This window comes from Elephas maximus, chromosome 15 (assembly GCF_024166365.1).
Source record: "Elephas maximus indicus isolate mEleMax1 chromosome 15, mEleMax1 primary haplotype, whole genome shotgun sequence".
Taxonomy (NCBI): domain Eukaryota; kingdom Metazoa; phylum Chordata; class Mammalia; order Proboscidea; family Elephantidae; genus Elephas; species Elephas maximus.
Window position 1 is genome coordinate 46,944,679 of NC_064833.1, and position 15,721 is coordinate 46,960,399.

General features: G+C 39.0%; 1 protein-coding gene across 5 annotated transcripts in view; it reads right to left on the minus strand.

Annotated features, from left to right (window-relative positions):
• The window catches only part of NDUFAF6 (NADH:ubiquinone oxidoreductase complex assembly factor 6), a 63,437-nt gene that overhangs the window by 31,098 nt on the left and 16,618 nt on the right, over positions 1 to 15,721 (minus strand). For all 5 annotated transcript variants that reach the window (XM_049853980.1, XM_049853976.1, XM_049853977.1 and 2 more), the window contains exons 4-8: positions 11,083 to 11,139; positions 9,116 to 9,218; positions 7,907 to 8,040; positions 7,133 to 7,234; positions 2,069 to 2,125 (exon numbers count right to left, since the gene is read on the minus strand). In XM_049853980.1, the coding sequence (XP_049709937.1) occupies positions 2,069 to 2,125; positions 7,133 to 7,234; positions 7,907 to 8,040; positions 9,116 to 9,218; positions 11,083 to 11,139 (453 nt within the window). The remainder of the gene's footprint in view (positions 1 to 2,068; positions 2,126 to 7,132; positions 7,235 to 7,906; positions 8,041 to 9,115; positions 9,219 to 11,082; positions 11,140 to 15,721) is intronic.

Here is a 15,721-nt window from a genome sequence, read left to right on the forward strand (position 1 = left end):
TGGTCTGGGGAGGGGCCCAGGCATTGTCTTGTTGTTGTTTCTCTTTTAAAGCACTCCCCAAGTGATTCTGATGGGTAGGGCAGTCAGGGCTAAGAACAGCCTTTTTTCACAAAGGTGAACAAAATTCACCTGCTGGGTCTTAGTAAGTTTAACAGGTGACAGTATATATAAATGGAATATAAATAACCACTAAAAAGGCTGATACAGAACAATATATGTTGACATGGAACGAGGTGCTTGATATCCCATTTATACAAAATATACATACATGATTATATACATTCATAAAGCCCAGAAAGATGAACAGACATTATTTCTGTAAAGGGTAGAATTGTGAGAGGTTCATATTTCCTTCTTTTGTATCCTCTTATATCATATAGGAGCCCTGGTGGTAAGGTGGCTAAGAGCTCAGCTGCTAACCAAAGGTTGACAGTTCGAATCTACCACCTATGCGGCAGTTCTGCTCTGTCCTTTAGAGTCACTGTGAGTCGGAGTTGACTCAACGGCAACAGGTTTGGTTTGGGTTTCAGGTTTATATTACATGAACGTTTAATTACGGTATTTTCACGCAAATAATATGTGCCTTCTATGTTTGTTTGCCATCCACACCCTCCACCCAACAGATATTTTCATAGGCACCACTATGCCATTTTTTTTTTTTTTTTACATGTTGCCGTAAAAAAATTAGCACAGCACAGTTACGAAAATACCTCATGGGGGAGGGTGTGGTCAGCAAACAAAGTAGAAGGCACGTGTTATTTGTGTAAAAATATGGTAATGTATTACTTTTATAAGAAGCAAACCCAATAAACAAAATGATCTCAAACATTTAGGCTTGAGAGCTAGGATAAAAGATGTGAAGGTATAGAAATAAACTTTTAAATATATTTGAGGTTCTAGGGAAGAAAGAAGTTAGAAGATATGTTTGATACTGTGAAAAACACATGTGCTTTCAATCTTCAAAGGTCACAAAATAGTTGAATCTTGGTTTCTATCTGCGAAATGAAGTAAAACATGTCTAGGAAGAATAGGAATAATATATAAAATGACCTAGCCCAAAGCCTGTCTCATAAAAAAAAAAAAAACCCATTGTTGTTGAGTTGATTCCGACTCATAGCTACCCTACAGGACAGAGTAGAACTGTCCCATAGGGTTTCCAAGGAGCAGCAGCTCGTGGATTTATCTGCCAACATTTTGGTTAGCAGCCATAGCTCTTAACCACTGCTCCACCAGGGCTCCTCTCTCATAACAAAAAAACAAAACCAACCCAGTGCTGTCCAGTCAATTTCGACTCACCTGTCTCATTATAGGTGCTAAATAAATGGTATCTATTATCGTTTGTTTATATATTTTAGAACATGGCTCCCAAACCTAGCTACACATCAGAATCACTTGGGAAACTTGTTAAAACCACAGATTCCCCTAGGAATCCATATTTTTAAAAAGTTTTCCAGGTTATTCTGATGCAGCCAGCTCAGCACTGGTCTATGGACCACCGTTCAGGAACGAGCGCTACAATATGGACACTATGGAGGAAAAATTAATAGAATAAGTAGCACTTAACCCACCAGCCACTCTGTGGGAGAAAGATGTGGTGGTCTGCTTCCACAGAGATTATAGCCTAGGAAATGCTGTGGGGCAGTTCTACTCTGTCCTAGAAGGTCGCTATGAGTTGGAATCAACTCGACAGCAATGGGTTTTTGGTATATGAAAGTAAGTAGCCTAAGAACCTTTGAGGCAGGTTCTCTCATTATCCCAATTTTACATATGAGGAACACAGTGGTTGAGGAACTTCAGGTCCTATGGTAAGTAGGTGGCAAAATGGGACTCACACTCATGTAGCCTGGCTGCAAAGGCAGCGCTCCCAACAACTCTGCTTGCCTGCCTCTAGGAATACAGGAACGACCACCACCAAAACCATAACATAACTAACAGCACCCACCACAATGGAGCGAAACAAAACCAAAGGCTGCAAACTAAAGAACTGCACTGACAACTTCATAAAATAGAAAGAGACCAGACACATCTGTTGCACTAATCACAGAGCCTTCTCTGTTAATCTCCTTACCGTCTGAAGAAAAGCAGGAAACGCTCTCAAAGGAACACTTTTGTGGAAGGATCTAGCCTAAAAAAAAGAGAAAAGGAAATTAGTTTGATACATAAATGCTTCTGGAAATATATACTCTCCCTTTAAAAGTGAACACAAAATAACAACAGCAATTTAACACCACCAGTTAGGAGCCCTCTCAAAAGCAGGAAAACAAATCTCACCTGCTGCTGATTAAGATTAATTTCCTAGGCCTGAGGGACTCAGGATAACGTAGCCACTATTTTAAGAGTCCCATTCTTTTTTACAGATTGGCTCTGGTATTTTCTGACTGCCCTGTAACATGTTCTAATAACTTTGACCCCCCAGCTCTATAAAAAAAAACAAACCTGTTGTCGTCTAGTCGACTCTGACTCTTAAGATCCTATATGACAGAGCAGAACTGCCCAACAGTGCTTCCTAGGCTACAATTCTTATGGGAGCAGATCAACATGTTTTTTTCTCCCTTAGAGTGGCCGGTGGGCTCGAACTGCCAACCTTTTGGTTAGCAGCCGAGTGCTTAACCAGGGCTCCTTCTCCCTACCTAGATTCTCATTATCTCCTGTTTAGATGAACATAAGATCCTCCTAACTGCTCTTCCTGTCTTTGTGTTTCCCACCGCTAACCAAATTCATTTTCTACAGCTAGCCAAGTTCGTATCCTTAAGTCATAGTTTCATTTTTAGCTTAACTTAACTTCCTGGTAGATCAAGTCTCAATTATTCATTCTGGACTTCTAACATCATCTCTCCAGCCTAACTCCCTACTGCTCTGGGGCATGACTCCCTGATCCACTCAGGCTGACGACCACGATCTTGCACTCACCAAACCCACTCTCACCTCTCGTCTTTGTGTATGGTGTCCTTCATGCCACCAATAGCAGACACTCACTGCCTCTACTCCCAGGCTCACTTCTTAACCCACTGCAGTCTGCTTTTACCCCAGCAGTCTCCTAAAATTGTTCCTTTATGATCATCTACACTATACTAGGAGCCCTGGTGGTGCAGTGGTTAAGAGTATGGCTGCTTACCAAAAAGCTGGCAGTTCAAATCCACCAGCAGCTCCTCAGAAACCCTACAGGGGCAGTTCTACTTCATTCTATAAGGTCGCTATGAGTCGGAATCAACTCGATGGCAATGGGTTTTGGCTTTTTTTTTTTATGCTATACTAATCACCATAACCATCTCTTTGTTCAATCTCTCCGCAGCATGCAATACTTAGATATTTCCTTCTTGGAATTTTCTCCTCCCTTGGTTTCCAATATACTGACTCTCAGTTCTCCTTTAATTATTCCTTCCTTTTCCCTCTTTCTAATAAATGGCCCTTTCTCCTGCTATGTGATTAACAGAGGTGGGTCTCAAGGTTCTGTCTTTGGTCCTCTTCTTTAGATGTACATTCTCCTTGGGCAGCATCATCCAAATTTATAGGTTTAACCATAAGCTTTTTATGTGAATGACTCACAAATATGCCTTCAGTTCGGAAATGCCTTCAAAGTCACAATCCTACATTCTTCAGTTAGCTTATCTTCCTAAATGTCCTCTGATCATCTCAAATTCATTTATGTCCAGCAGGTAGTCTAAAGTCTACTGATCAGTACCCAGTATACCATTGCTTTTTTTACTGCAGCCTTTGAATGACACCATCATCACCTATACTTGAACTCTTTTCCCAGCCTTTGACTTTCCCTTTTCCTGATCCTGCCACAATCAGTTGTCAAGTCTACTTGATTCTATTATATGTATTTGTATATCAGATACTTTTTTTCTCTCTCCTAAATAAATTTCCTAACTGATCTCCCAATTTCAATCTCCCTTATCTCTTCTAAAAACTACTAGCACAGTTTTCTAGAGAGCAACTACTTTACTTGATGATGATGCAAACTAGCACTTACTATGTACCAGGCAGTACTATAAGCTCGTTAATTCATTTATCCAAATAACAACCATTTGAGTTAGGTATTAATATGATCCTCTTTTACAGATGAGAAAACCAAGGAAGAGAGGCTAAGATCACATGATTAGTAAGTGGCAGAGCCTGGATTATAGTCAGGCATCTGGTTCCAGGGCTTGCACTGTCTCCACCACACTCCATTGCCTCATAAAGGCCTCCAAAGCGTCACACCAAAAAACCCAAACCTGTTGTTGAGTCGATTTCGACTGACAGTGACCCTATAGGACAGAGTGAACTGCCTGGCAGGGTTTCCAGGGCTGTCATCTTTACAGGAGCAGACTGCCATATGTTTTTCCTGAGGAACAGCTGGTAGATTTGAACCACCGATCTTCTGATTAACAGCTGAGCTCTTTAACCACCGTACCACCAAGGTCCTTTAAAGCTCCGTAAGCTATCTTCAATCCACCCTTCCAAACCTATCTTTCAGAGCCACATTTCATATACTCTGTAAACAAGTGGGCAGTTCTACTCTGTCCTATAGGGTCGCTATGAGTTGGAATTGACTTGATGACAATGGGTTTGATTTTTTTTTTTTTTTAAATAAATGAGTAGTTTTTCAAATCTAGCGTCTAGCTGCTTATAAAAATCAAGCTTTTATAAATACAGATTCCTGGCCCCTTCCCAAGTTTACTGTATCGATCTTCAAGGAGTGAGGCCTAGGAATTAGGATTTCTCAGGTACTTATATGTCCCTCAACTGGGACTACTCAAGTTCCCACAAAGGTACAGGGCTTTGCTGCCTCTGTGATTCTGTAGTGTTCTCAGATGTTACCCCAAACCCTACCAGTTTTAAGTAACTTCTCATGTGAACTTCCGTGTACTTTATTTACAACTACTGTGGCACAGAACTATTTTCCTTAAGTTTTCAGGAAATTCAAAAGAACATTAAGATAGTCTTTGTTACTGGGGAAGCCAGTACAACTTGACCACGGCAAAGTCATAGAAGCTTCATAGACACATCCGAACTCCCTGAGAGACCAAATTACTGGGCTGGGGGCTGGGCTGGGAATCATGGTCCTGGGGGACATCTAGCTCAATTCGCATAACACAGCTAATAAGGAAAATGTCCTACATCATATTCTGGTGAGTAGTATTCAGAATCTTTAAAGCTTGTGAGCATCCATCTAAGACACGTCTACTGATCCAAACCCTTCTGCAGCAAGGGAGAATGAAGAAAACCAAAGACACGAGGGAAAGATTAGTCCAAAGGACTAATGGAACATGACTACCATAGCATCCACCAGACTGAAGCCAGCACAACTACATGGTGCCCTGCTACCACCACCGACCGCTTTGACAGGGATCACAATAGAGGGTCCCGGATAGAGCTGGAGAAAAATGCAGAACTAAATTCTAACTCACAAAAAAAGATCTGACTTACTGGTCTGAGGGAGACTGGGGAAACCCTGAGAGTATGGCCCCCAGACAACCTTTTAACTCAATATTGAAGTCACTCCTAAGGTTCACCCTTCACCCAAAGATTAGACAGCCCGATAAAACAAACAATAATACACGTAGCTCAACCATGTATACAAAACTAAATGGGCACACCAGTCCAGAGGCGAGGATGAGAAGGCAGGAGGGGACGGGAAAGCCAGACGGATGGAAATGGGGACCCCAAGGTTGAGAAGGGGAGAGTGTTGACACGTTGTGACACCAGTGTCACAAAACAATATGGGCATTGTTTAATGAGAAACTAATATGCTCTATAAACCTTCACCTAAAGCACAATAAAACATAATTAAAAAAAAAAAAGAGAGACTTTGTCCTCAAGGAACTTACAATCTGATTACTTATTTAATACTCTAAATATCTGTTGAGTGCAGAAAATGTACCAGACACTCTAGATGCTGAGGAACACAGCACAGAACCAAGTAAAGTTCACTTACGTTCTGTTGGGAGTTGGAAGGCAAACAAGCCATAAACAATTACCAAATTTTTAATATGTCAGGTACTGAAAAGTGCTAAGCAGGGTAAAGGGACACGGTGAAGGGAAGGGAGGATGTTACTTTAGATAAAGTGGCCAGGAAAGGTTTTTCTGATAAAGTGACATATCAGCAGTAACTACAGGGGGTAGAGGGAGCCTTACAGGCATAAAAGTAGCAAGCACAGCAGGGAAAGAAATAGAAATTTTCCACCAAGTCTTCAGAAGCCACTGAAAACAACAAGGAATGGTACAAGGAGAACCAGGAAGGAATAGCACCACAGAAATGAACAAAGAAAGTTTCAAGGAAGAAGGGAAAAGTCAACAGTGTTAATCCCCAAACTGAAAACAAGTTAAGGTTTGAGAAGAGGTGAAGAACTAACTCCTGAGGAACACCTAAAGTGAGATGCAGGAGAAATCAGGAACCAATTCAAGAGCTAAAGTCCAAGAATCAAAAGAAGAAAACATTAGAATGTTTCAAGGAGAAAAAGTGATCAATGGTGTAAAAAAACAAAAAATCTATGAGAACAGGAGTCTTAAATGTTCATTAAATTGGCAACACAGAGATTATTTATTAGTGATTACTGCCAGAGTGACCAGGAAAGCAGCCAAAGTGCAGCACAGTGAGCAGTGGCCAGGTAGTGAGGGCCTTGAGGTAATAATGAATGCGACCATCTATTCAAAAAGTCTAATTAGAAAAGACAAAGAAAAAAACAGAAGAGTCCACGGGCTGCTGTAATGTCAGAAGGCAACAAACCAGTAGACAAAAGTGGAAAGTTACAGAGAGACAAACTAAAAACACCAGCTGGGGACTGCTGAGGAAGCAAAACCCTGGAAGAGGAAGGAGAGGCATCACCCTTAGTAAGGCAGAAAGACACTGTCCTCTGGGAGGCAGAGGAATGACCAGTGGATGGAACAGAGAGGGGTCTAAGTGAGAAAGCTCATGCTTGACTTACTCAGTAAAGGGCACAAACATCTGCTAAGAGGGAGGGAATGGTGATAAGTCAGAGAACTTGGGGAAAAAAAAAAAGAACAGAAATTCTGTAATAGTCCCTGAGATAAATCTACCGGCAATTCAGTGAGGGATGAGTGAAGACTGTCAAGTAAGGAATACCACAACCATGCTCCAGAAGTGATCATTTCCTAAATGATTTGGAGAAAAGAGACTACTCACATGCTTTAGATGCAGGTGTGCTTGGCTGGCAATGTCATATATGACATCCCTCACATTTTTATCTTGGTTCTTCCGTAGAAAATCCTCTTGTGAAACACCATGCTATGTAGGAAAATGTACGTTATATTAGGAATCTAAAAGTACACTTAAAACTAACTTCGCTCAGAAAAGCAGGTGATGGTGCATACAGTACAATGCCAATTTTGTGTTTTAAAAAAGTGCGTGCATGCGTGTGTGTGCACACGTTTGTGTGTGTGTGTGTGTGTGGAGAGACAGACACACTTGGAATAATATGCAACAAGGCACTAACAATGGCTGCAGGTAGAACAAAAATACAAGAAAAAAAACAAGAAGTTTAAAAGAACAGATAATAATGATCTCATTCTGAGCACACACAGAAAACATTTGAGTTCTCAAACAAAATGGAATTGTTTTTAATGGATTACCCCCTCCTTAGGAAAATACGAAACAGGCTAACATGAACACTGGGAATAATTTCTACAATTGCTTCGAAAGGAGTAAGGCACATGAAGCCACTCCAAACGAGGTTCCCTGGACCTCCTTTCTCAAAGCTCCACCACAGACCTAAAGGAACTGAAAGATAAAATTCTGACTCGATAACTCGGGAGCAAAAAAAGGAAGACCATTTGCTATATGCAATTAGCATTAGCGTCAAAGCAGAAGCTAGATGAACGACCAGTGAGGAGCCATGAGATAATTTCCCTCACTGTACTCCCGAGGTGAATGATTAGAAGGTACAAATGACAGCCTTACCAGCATACAAATATCCATGGGAAGGAACACCTTTCTTCTGCTACCATGATAGGGAGCTGCTCTCAAGCAGGTGACGATGCCTTGTGCTTTTCCAATGTGACTCGCGGCATGATCTGCATGGAGATCCTTTACACCTATGATTTGGGAAATTAAATAAATAACTGGATTGCTCTACTCTTTCTAAGTGTGTAACAAACCAACGGAAACAGCATTGAGAAATCACCTTAACACGTAAAAGGAGGTGTCCCTTCTATGCTTTATATCCTAAAAACAGGATTTATGAGAGAAAAACTGGGCACAAGGACAGGTTGGCCATTTACCACTAACAAGTTTTGGAACCTCAACATTTAAATAAAAGAGTTTTTCCTCAGACTACAGCACATCAAGAACACGTTTGGAATTTTAATCAAGTATTACGGAAAAAACATTACGAGTCTTCTATTTCTTCTCCTCAGTGCAATTTCCATAGGACCTCATTTTATGTATATGCTTAACAAATAAACATTCTGCTCTCTGCTCACTCCTTTCATTGTGATGGCAAACATGCCACCGGGTGAGCAGGCAGAACAGGCCCCGGAAACCCAATGGGGACTCGTACCATTTTTTTTTTTTTTTAATATTTTATTGTGTTTTTTGTACGATTCTTTTAGGATGACAAGAAGATACATAACCTTCCAATAAGAAAGTACTGTCCTTGGCCCAGATAATTTCATTACAATAAGACTTCACTCAGAACAAAGTCAGATGAGGAAAAGTGCCATCTAAAGAAAAAAGGAAAAAATCTTACAAAAACCTTTAGAAATGCAATTTTATTTCTTCTTTATTTATTAATTTTTTCTCACATGAGGAAAATTATCGACTGATAGGAAAGGAGGAGTCAGGTTACTGGCCTTCCAAATTTTAGATGTTGTAGTTAAAAAAGTAAGATCACTTACAATTACCAATTTTTTAATCACAGCATTCCCATGAGGTAGTACTTTTATAAGTGCCTGAGTATTCTGATTAGTCTTTACTCCACAGAACAATATCTTTTCTCCTTCTCTGCAATATTTGATTGTACAAGAAAAAAACAAAACAAAGCTGTTTCTTCACAGATGGTGCAAAGAAAAATTTCAGTGCTAAACTGGTTAGATTATCAAATCATGAAAAAGTGAAATCTCAAAGGTGTTTTCTTTGGAAAGAAAAGTATAAAATAAGAAGAACACTTACCCAATATTTCTAGTGTTAAATAAAGAAGAGAGGCCTGCGTATTTTCGGCGTAAGTTTCCAGTTCCTGGATATTACGATACGCTTTATCATCTAAATTTTTTTCCTACAGTCAAAAAAAAAAAAAAAGCAAATAAAGTCTACTGAATTATCAATATTTTTTAAAGAAATGTTTTTGCCCTAAAGAACTGATAAATGATGAATAAAAATATTACTCAATATATACTGTTTAATACAGAGTAGGGTTAAAATAAAATTAAAATGTTAAGTTTCACACATCCTTGTGGGTGTGAAGTAATAGATCATTAAGGTTTCATTTGGCATTTCCCTGATGACTAATGACGATGGACAGCTTTTCGTGTGCATACTGACCATGTGTGTATCTTCTCTGGAGAAATGTCTATTCAGATTCTTCACCCATTTTTTAATTGGGTTAGTTGTCTTTTTATAATTAAGCTGCAAGTTGTTTGTTTTTTTATTCTAGATACAAGTCCCTTACCAGATACATGATTTGCAAATATTTTCTCCCATTCTCTGGGCTGTCTTTTCACTTTCTTGATAATGTTCTTTGAAGCACAGAAGTTTTTAATTTTGAAAGACCAATTAATCTATTTTTTCGTTTGCTGTTTATGCTTTTAATGCCACGTCTAAGAAAGCATTGCCAAAGCCAAGATCATGAAGACTTACCCCTAAGTTTTCTTCTAAGCGTGTTATATTTTTAGCTGTTATATTTAGGTCTTTGATCCATTTTGAGTTTTTTGAGTTAACTTTTTGTGTATGATGTGAAGTAGGAGTCCAACATCTTTCTTTTGCATGTAGATACCTAGTTGTCCCAGAACCATTTGTTGAAAAGACTATTCTTTCCCCATTGTTTTGGCACCTTGTCAAAAATCAACTGACCATAAATGTAAGGTTTATTTCTGGATTCTTCAATTGTATTCCACTTATTTCTGTGTTTACATGCTAGTACCACACTGTCTTGATTACTGTTGCTTTGTAGTAAGCTTTGAAACCAGGGAAGTGTGAGTTTTTCAGCTTTGTTCTTCTTTTTCAAGATTGTTTTGGCTATTTTAAGTTCCTTGAATTTCCACATGAATTTTAGGACCAGTTTATCAATTTCAATAAAGAAGCCAGTTGGGATTCTGATATGGATTGCATTGAATTTGTGTATCAATTTGGGGATTATTGCTATTTAACAACAGTAAGTCTTTCAAAAATGAACATGGAATGGCTTTCAATATATTTAGGCCTTCTTTAATTTCTTTTCACAGTGCTTTATACTTTTTAGGAATGTAAGTTTTATACTTTTTGGTTAAAATTATTCCAGGTATTTTGGTCTTTTTTGTGTTATTTTTTAAATGGAGTTGTTTACTTAACTTCATTTTCTGATTGTTCACTGAAAGTGTACAAAAATACAACTTATTTTTATAAATTGGGTATTTGAGGATATTAAGAAATCATCGTTAATTTTTTTTAAAGTAACACAATCATATCGTGGTGATGTTTTTAAAAAAGTTCTTATCTGTTCAAGATACACACATATTTACAGATCAGACATGTTTGGGATTTACTTTGAAAAATCTAGTGGCAGTTGGAGGGAAGAGAGTACAGATGAAACGAGATCAGACATGTGTTGGTAACTACGAATGCTGAACAGATACATCAAAGTATATCATTCTCTCTACTTTGGTATATGTCTGAGATTTCACACTAAAACAAAACAAAGCACAGAGTGTGTATGTGCACATGCAGGCCTCTGCCTGGTGCCTATCTCTGCATGACAGTGTATGGGGGGTGGGGGAGGCTGCGGCCAATGGCATGCAGGGATGGAGTATGGATAAAATGGCATAGTTTCTTAAGTTTCCTCCCTCCAAAATATTACTACACCTATGAAAACATTTCCTTCCTAAAGAACCAGCTTAAGGATTAAAAAGGAAGAAAAAAAATTAGGATGAGTAACTTCAACTTACTCTTTCATCGACGATTTTCATAAGCCACCTTTTAGTCAGATTATGCCTTTTGACAGCCTTAAAAAAAAAAAAAACACTGTTATAAGTCTTTATAAAAGTACTAGAAGTAACTTCCACAAACCTGAATAAAATAAACGAACCAAGTACAAAACTAGGTATGAGAACATTTGTATAACTCTCACAAATAGGCAGCCGTGTTAAACACCAGGGAAAAAGGAAATGTTCCTAGAAAACATTTCCAAATAAAAATCTCTCTAGTACTTTACCCATTCATCTGTCACTTTTTTTCCCTGTACTTTTAGTAGTTTAACAATTCCACTTCCAAAACAAAAACAAAAGTATTACAAACCCAACTTTTGTATGTGATGCAGGCTAGCTTCTACAATCTCACAACATACAAACTTCCTTCCCTAAGATAGAGTTCTTTTTAGACAATAAAATTGCTTCTCTCAAAATGAAAAGAATAACTAAAACCCAAAGGAAAACAATCTGTAAGGCAAATTTTTATCTAGACAAGAAACCCCAGTAATAAAGAGCACACCTAATGCCAGATCTTGGTCTCTAATACCATTCCCCACTAAAGAAACAGGGCTCCTTAGGAAAATGGGCAATTCCAGAGCTGGGCAGGGTAGGTACAAGATAATTGGTACATGTCTTGTCGTGTCAGAAAACACAAGTACTTAAAATAATGATGCTGGGCACGTTATAGGGACATAGGAGCTAATTTACAGGGACTCCTGCTGTCCAAAACTGGGATTATTTGAACACCAAAATAATTAAGTACAGTAATGAATTCTAAACTATTGCAAAAAATGTAATTCATGAGTCCATACTGATAATAAATTAATACTGAATCAGACAAGAATCGTTAATGAATTTCCAATCTAGGGGGAATTTCTGATGAGGAGGAGGGTATCTGGCCTTAAAAGTGTCTCCCACAGATGGCTGATTGGTTGTAGAAGAGAATAGATAGTGATTATACAGCAGAAAAAACAGACAACATCCTGCCTGGGTGATCAAAATTAACAATGCCAATAAAGGACAGATGGACCAAGTGTGCCTCCAGATGTGATACCCTGAGAAAGGAAGATATAAAACAAAAGTACTTAATATAACAATGGTAGGCACTTATGCAACGTTTCAGCCAAGAATCCATAACCTGAATCTAATCATGAGAAAACATCAGACAAACCCCAAATGAAGAAAGTTCTATTTAAAAAAAAAAAAAAAAAGTCAAAGGGAATGGGGTTATATTCTTCAAAAATATCAATGTCATAAAAGCTAAAGGGTATAGAAATTTTCCAGATTAAAGAATGCTAAAGACACATGACAGCTAAATGCAATACCTGACCCTAGACTGGATCCTGTACTAAAGGGAAAAATGCTATAAAGGGCACTGTTGGTCAATTAACAAAATTGGAATATGAACAGAAAATTAGGTAAAGGTATTATACCAAAATTAAATTTATTGCACTTATTAACTCTTCTGGCATTTAGGGATAAAGGGCCATGATATACGTAACTTACATTCAAGTGATTTAGGAAAAAAAAAATGATGAGTGTACATGTACATACATAAAGAAGTGTTGGTGGTATGATGGTTAAACGCTTGGTTACTAACTAAAAAGGTTGGCAGTTCAAACCCATAGCTGCTCTGCAGAAGAAAGATGTGCCAGTCAACTTCCATAAAGATTACAGCCTTGGAAACCCCCTGGGTCAGTTCTACTCTGTCCTATAGGATCACTATGAGTCGGAATCAACTCGACAGCAATGGGAACGGGTTAGCGCGTATTATGTGTGACAAGGTAAAATGTTAAGAATAGGTTAATCTGGATAAAGGGTACACAGGTGTTTTGCACTATTTTTACTGTTGTAACCTTTCTGAAAGTTTGGAATTATTTCCAAACATGTTAAAAATTTTTTTTTTTGCCAAGTCAATACTAAGTACATATATTTTCTCAATAAGTGAACATGGTAGTGAAACAAAGTCTTATGGATGTTCTATACTTCAGTTGAGACTACAAGATGTCATTGATACCAAAATTTAAAAGCTAACATATTTATTAATATATATTTATGTGATAAATATAAGGAACTGAGCCCAATTTGCCTGGCAGGAACCTAACAGAAGCTAACAAGGAGTCAGTTCTGAAGTGTTCCCAGCAGTACTCTTCCATAGCAGGAATCCCCATAACCCTCTCTCCCAAAGGCTGAAAGCACCATACTTAGTTTAGTTTACATCAGTCTGGGACCCCTCGGTCACTGGAGAGTCCTGCTCTTGTTTTGGGGGGTGTGTGTGGCAGGTGAGGGGCTGGAGAGATGAGGAGATGAGGTTTGATCTTTGTAATTGTATCACCAAGCAAAATTTCTTATACATGAAAGTATTTAATATCTCTGACCAATCAATAGTCAGATTCCTGGTTACTTTTACTCAAGGCTGAAGCTATAACAGATACAGGTCCCTGACCACAAAATATAGCTCTTCTTTCTGATTCTAAAGGACATCAGAGATGAAAGTAAAATAAATAAATACGTATATACATACACACATACATTTAAAGCTGAAAATCTGAATAAAGCAAAACAAGTGTCAACAAATGAGGCCAAATAGAAAACCCTGGTTATAAAAAATAAATTCAAGCTATAATTTATATTCATACACAGAGAAATGGAGAACCCTACATGTAACCTATAAGAAATTACAGATATTCAACTATTCTGTACCCTACAGGTACCAATGAAAGTGAAGCAGAAAACTACTCTCCAGACAATACACTGTTCCCCCATTTAATCTTAAACAACTGATATTCTTCAAAGAATTAATGAAAAGCGTCACTGGAGTTGCAGTAAGCATATGCTCCAGTAGAATGGGGAGGGAGACAGAAAACACACGGAGAGGACAACTGCTCTCAACACTACCTGCTTCTTTTAAATATTCACTCATATTAACCTTCAGCTAGCCAACACTAATGATAAAATTTAAGCAGCTATGCTCTCAACATTACCTGCTCCTTTTAAATATTCATTCATTATTAACCTTCAGCTAGCCAACAGTAATGATAAAATTTAAGCAGCTATTAAAATTAGACAAAATGACAACCCGAAGTTGGCACACATAGAAACATTCTAGACTTCAAACATGTCTTCTGTTTGTTTAAGAGACGCTAAGAAAAGTTAAATTTGTGCGAAAGGGGTCTCTGACATTCCACTGTATTTCCTGACAAAGGCAAGACCCTCCAGTGCAAGTCTTAGCATAAACGCCCACTGTCACCACAGGGTTGTATATAAAATGATAAATAGAAAGGGCTTCTGGAGTTTAGAGAAGCTTTTCTCTATACTGAATCACCTAGATTGAGCTTCTTGAAGTGGGATGAATAGAGGTAAACAACTAATCTCATACTCACAGCCTGCCATCCATTTTCTCTTCTCAGTCCCTGGTGTGGGGGGACTGGCTCTCCATCCTTACTGGGGCTCTGGAAGTCAAACTGGGGCCCAGACACCAAGCCTGCCTCTGCTGGTGCCCAGGCCTGAGAAGAGGTGACCCGCTGTCGCGTCTGTCATGGCTCCTGCTACAGAATGGTCTTGTGGCGCTTCACCATATTACAGTGGGGACAAGATTGGCGACGAAAGACATCAAATTCCCTTCCTCCAATCACAGCTTAGCACATTTCTAAACCATGCATGGCTGTTTACGAATGAAGGGCCCATACAGCTGTTTTAACATAAAACCACTTCCTACACATGTCCAGCTATACAAATAAGGCTCTGGCCCATTGGTTTCCATTCTCTAATATCTAAAATTCATCAACAAGTTGGCAACATTATCAAACTAGACATGGTGGTTTTGGATTTGTGTTTGGACAACAGTGACAGCAAGTCTCCTTCACAAAAGATGACTACTCTGTCCTACAGCCCAGAGTCTGGATCACACACTGGTAGGACGAGCTGCTGGGCAGACAGAACAGAAAATTTACTTGCTGCTATGGACTGAGTTGTGTCCCCCAAAAATATATGTCAGCTTGACTAGGTTATGATTCCCAGTATTACATGGTTGCCCTCCATTTTGTGATTTGATGTGATTTTCCTGTGTGTTGTAAATCCTAATCTTTGCCTGTGGTTAATGAGGCAAGATTGGGTTACGTTAAAGAGGATTAGGGTGGGACGCAATACCCTTACTCAGCCCTGGTCTGATATAAAGGGAGTTTCTTTGGGGTATGGCCTGCATCACCTTTTATCTTACCCAAAAAAACCCATTGCCTTTAAGTCAATTCCAACTCAGAGTGACCCTATGGGGCAGAATTGCCCCACAGGGTTTTCAAAGAATGGCTGGCGGATTCAAACCGCTGACCTTTTGGTTAGCAGCTGAGCTCTTAACCACTGTGAGGGGCCCTAGTGAGGGCCCCACCTTTTATCTTACAAGGGATAAAAGGAGAGAGAAGCAAACACAGAGGAGGGGGACCTCATGCCACCAAGAAAGATGCACCTGGAGCTGAGTGCATCCTTTGGATTTGGGGTCCCTGCACTGAGAAGCTCCTAGACAAGAAGACTGATGACAAGGACCTTCTGCCAAAAACGACAGAGAGCGAGAGAAAGCCTCCCCCTAGAGCTGACACACTGAATTCAAACTTCTAGCCTTCTG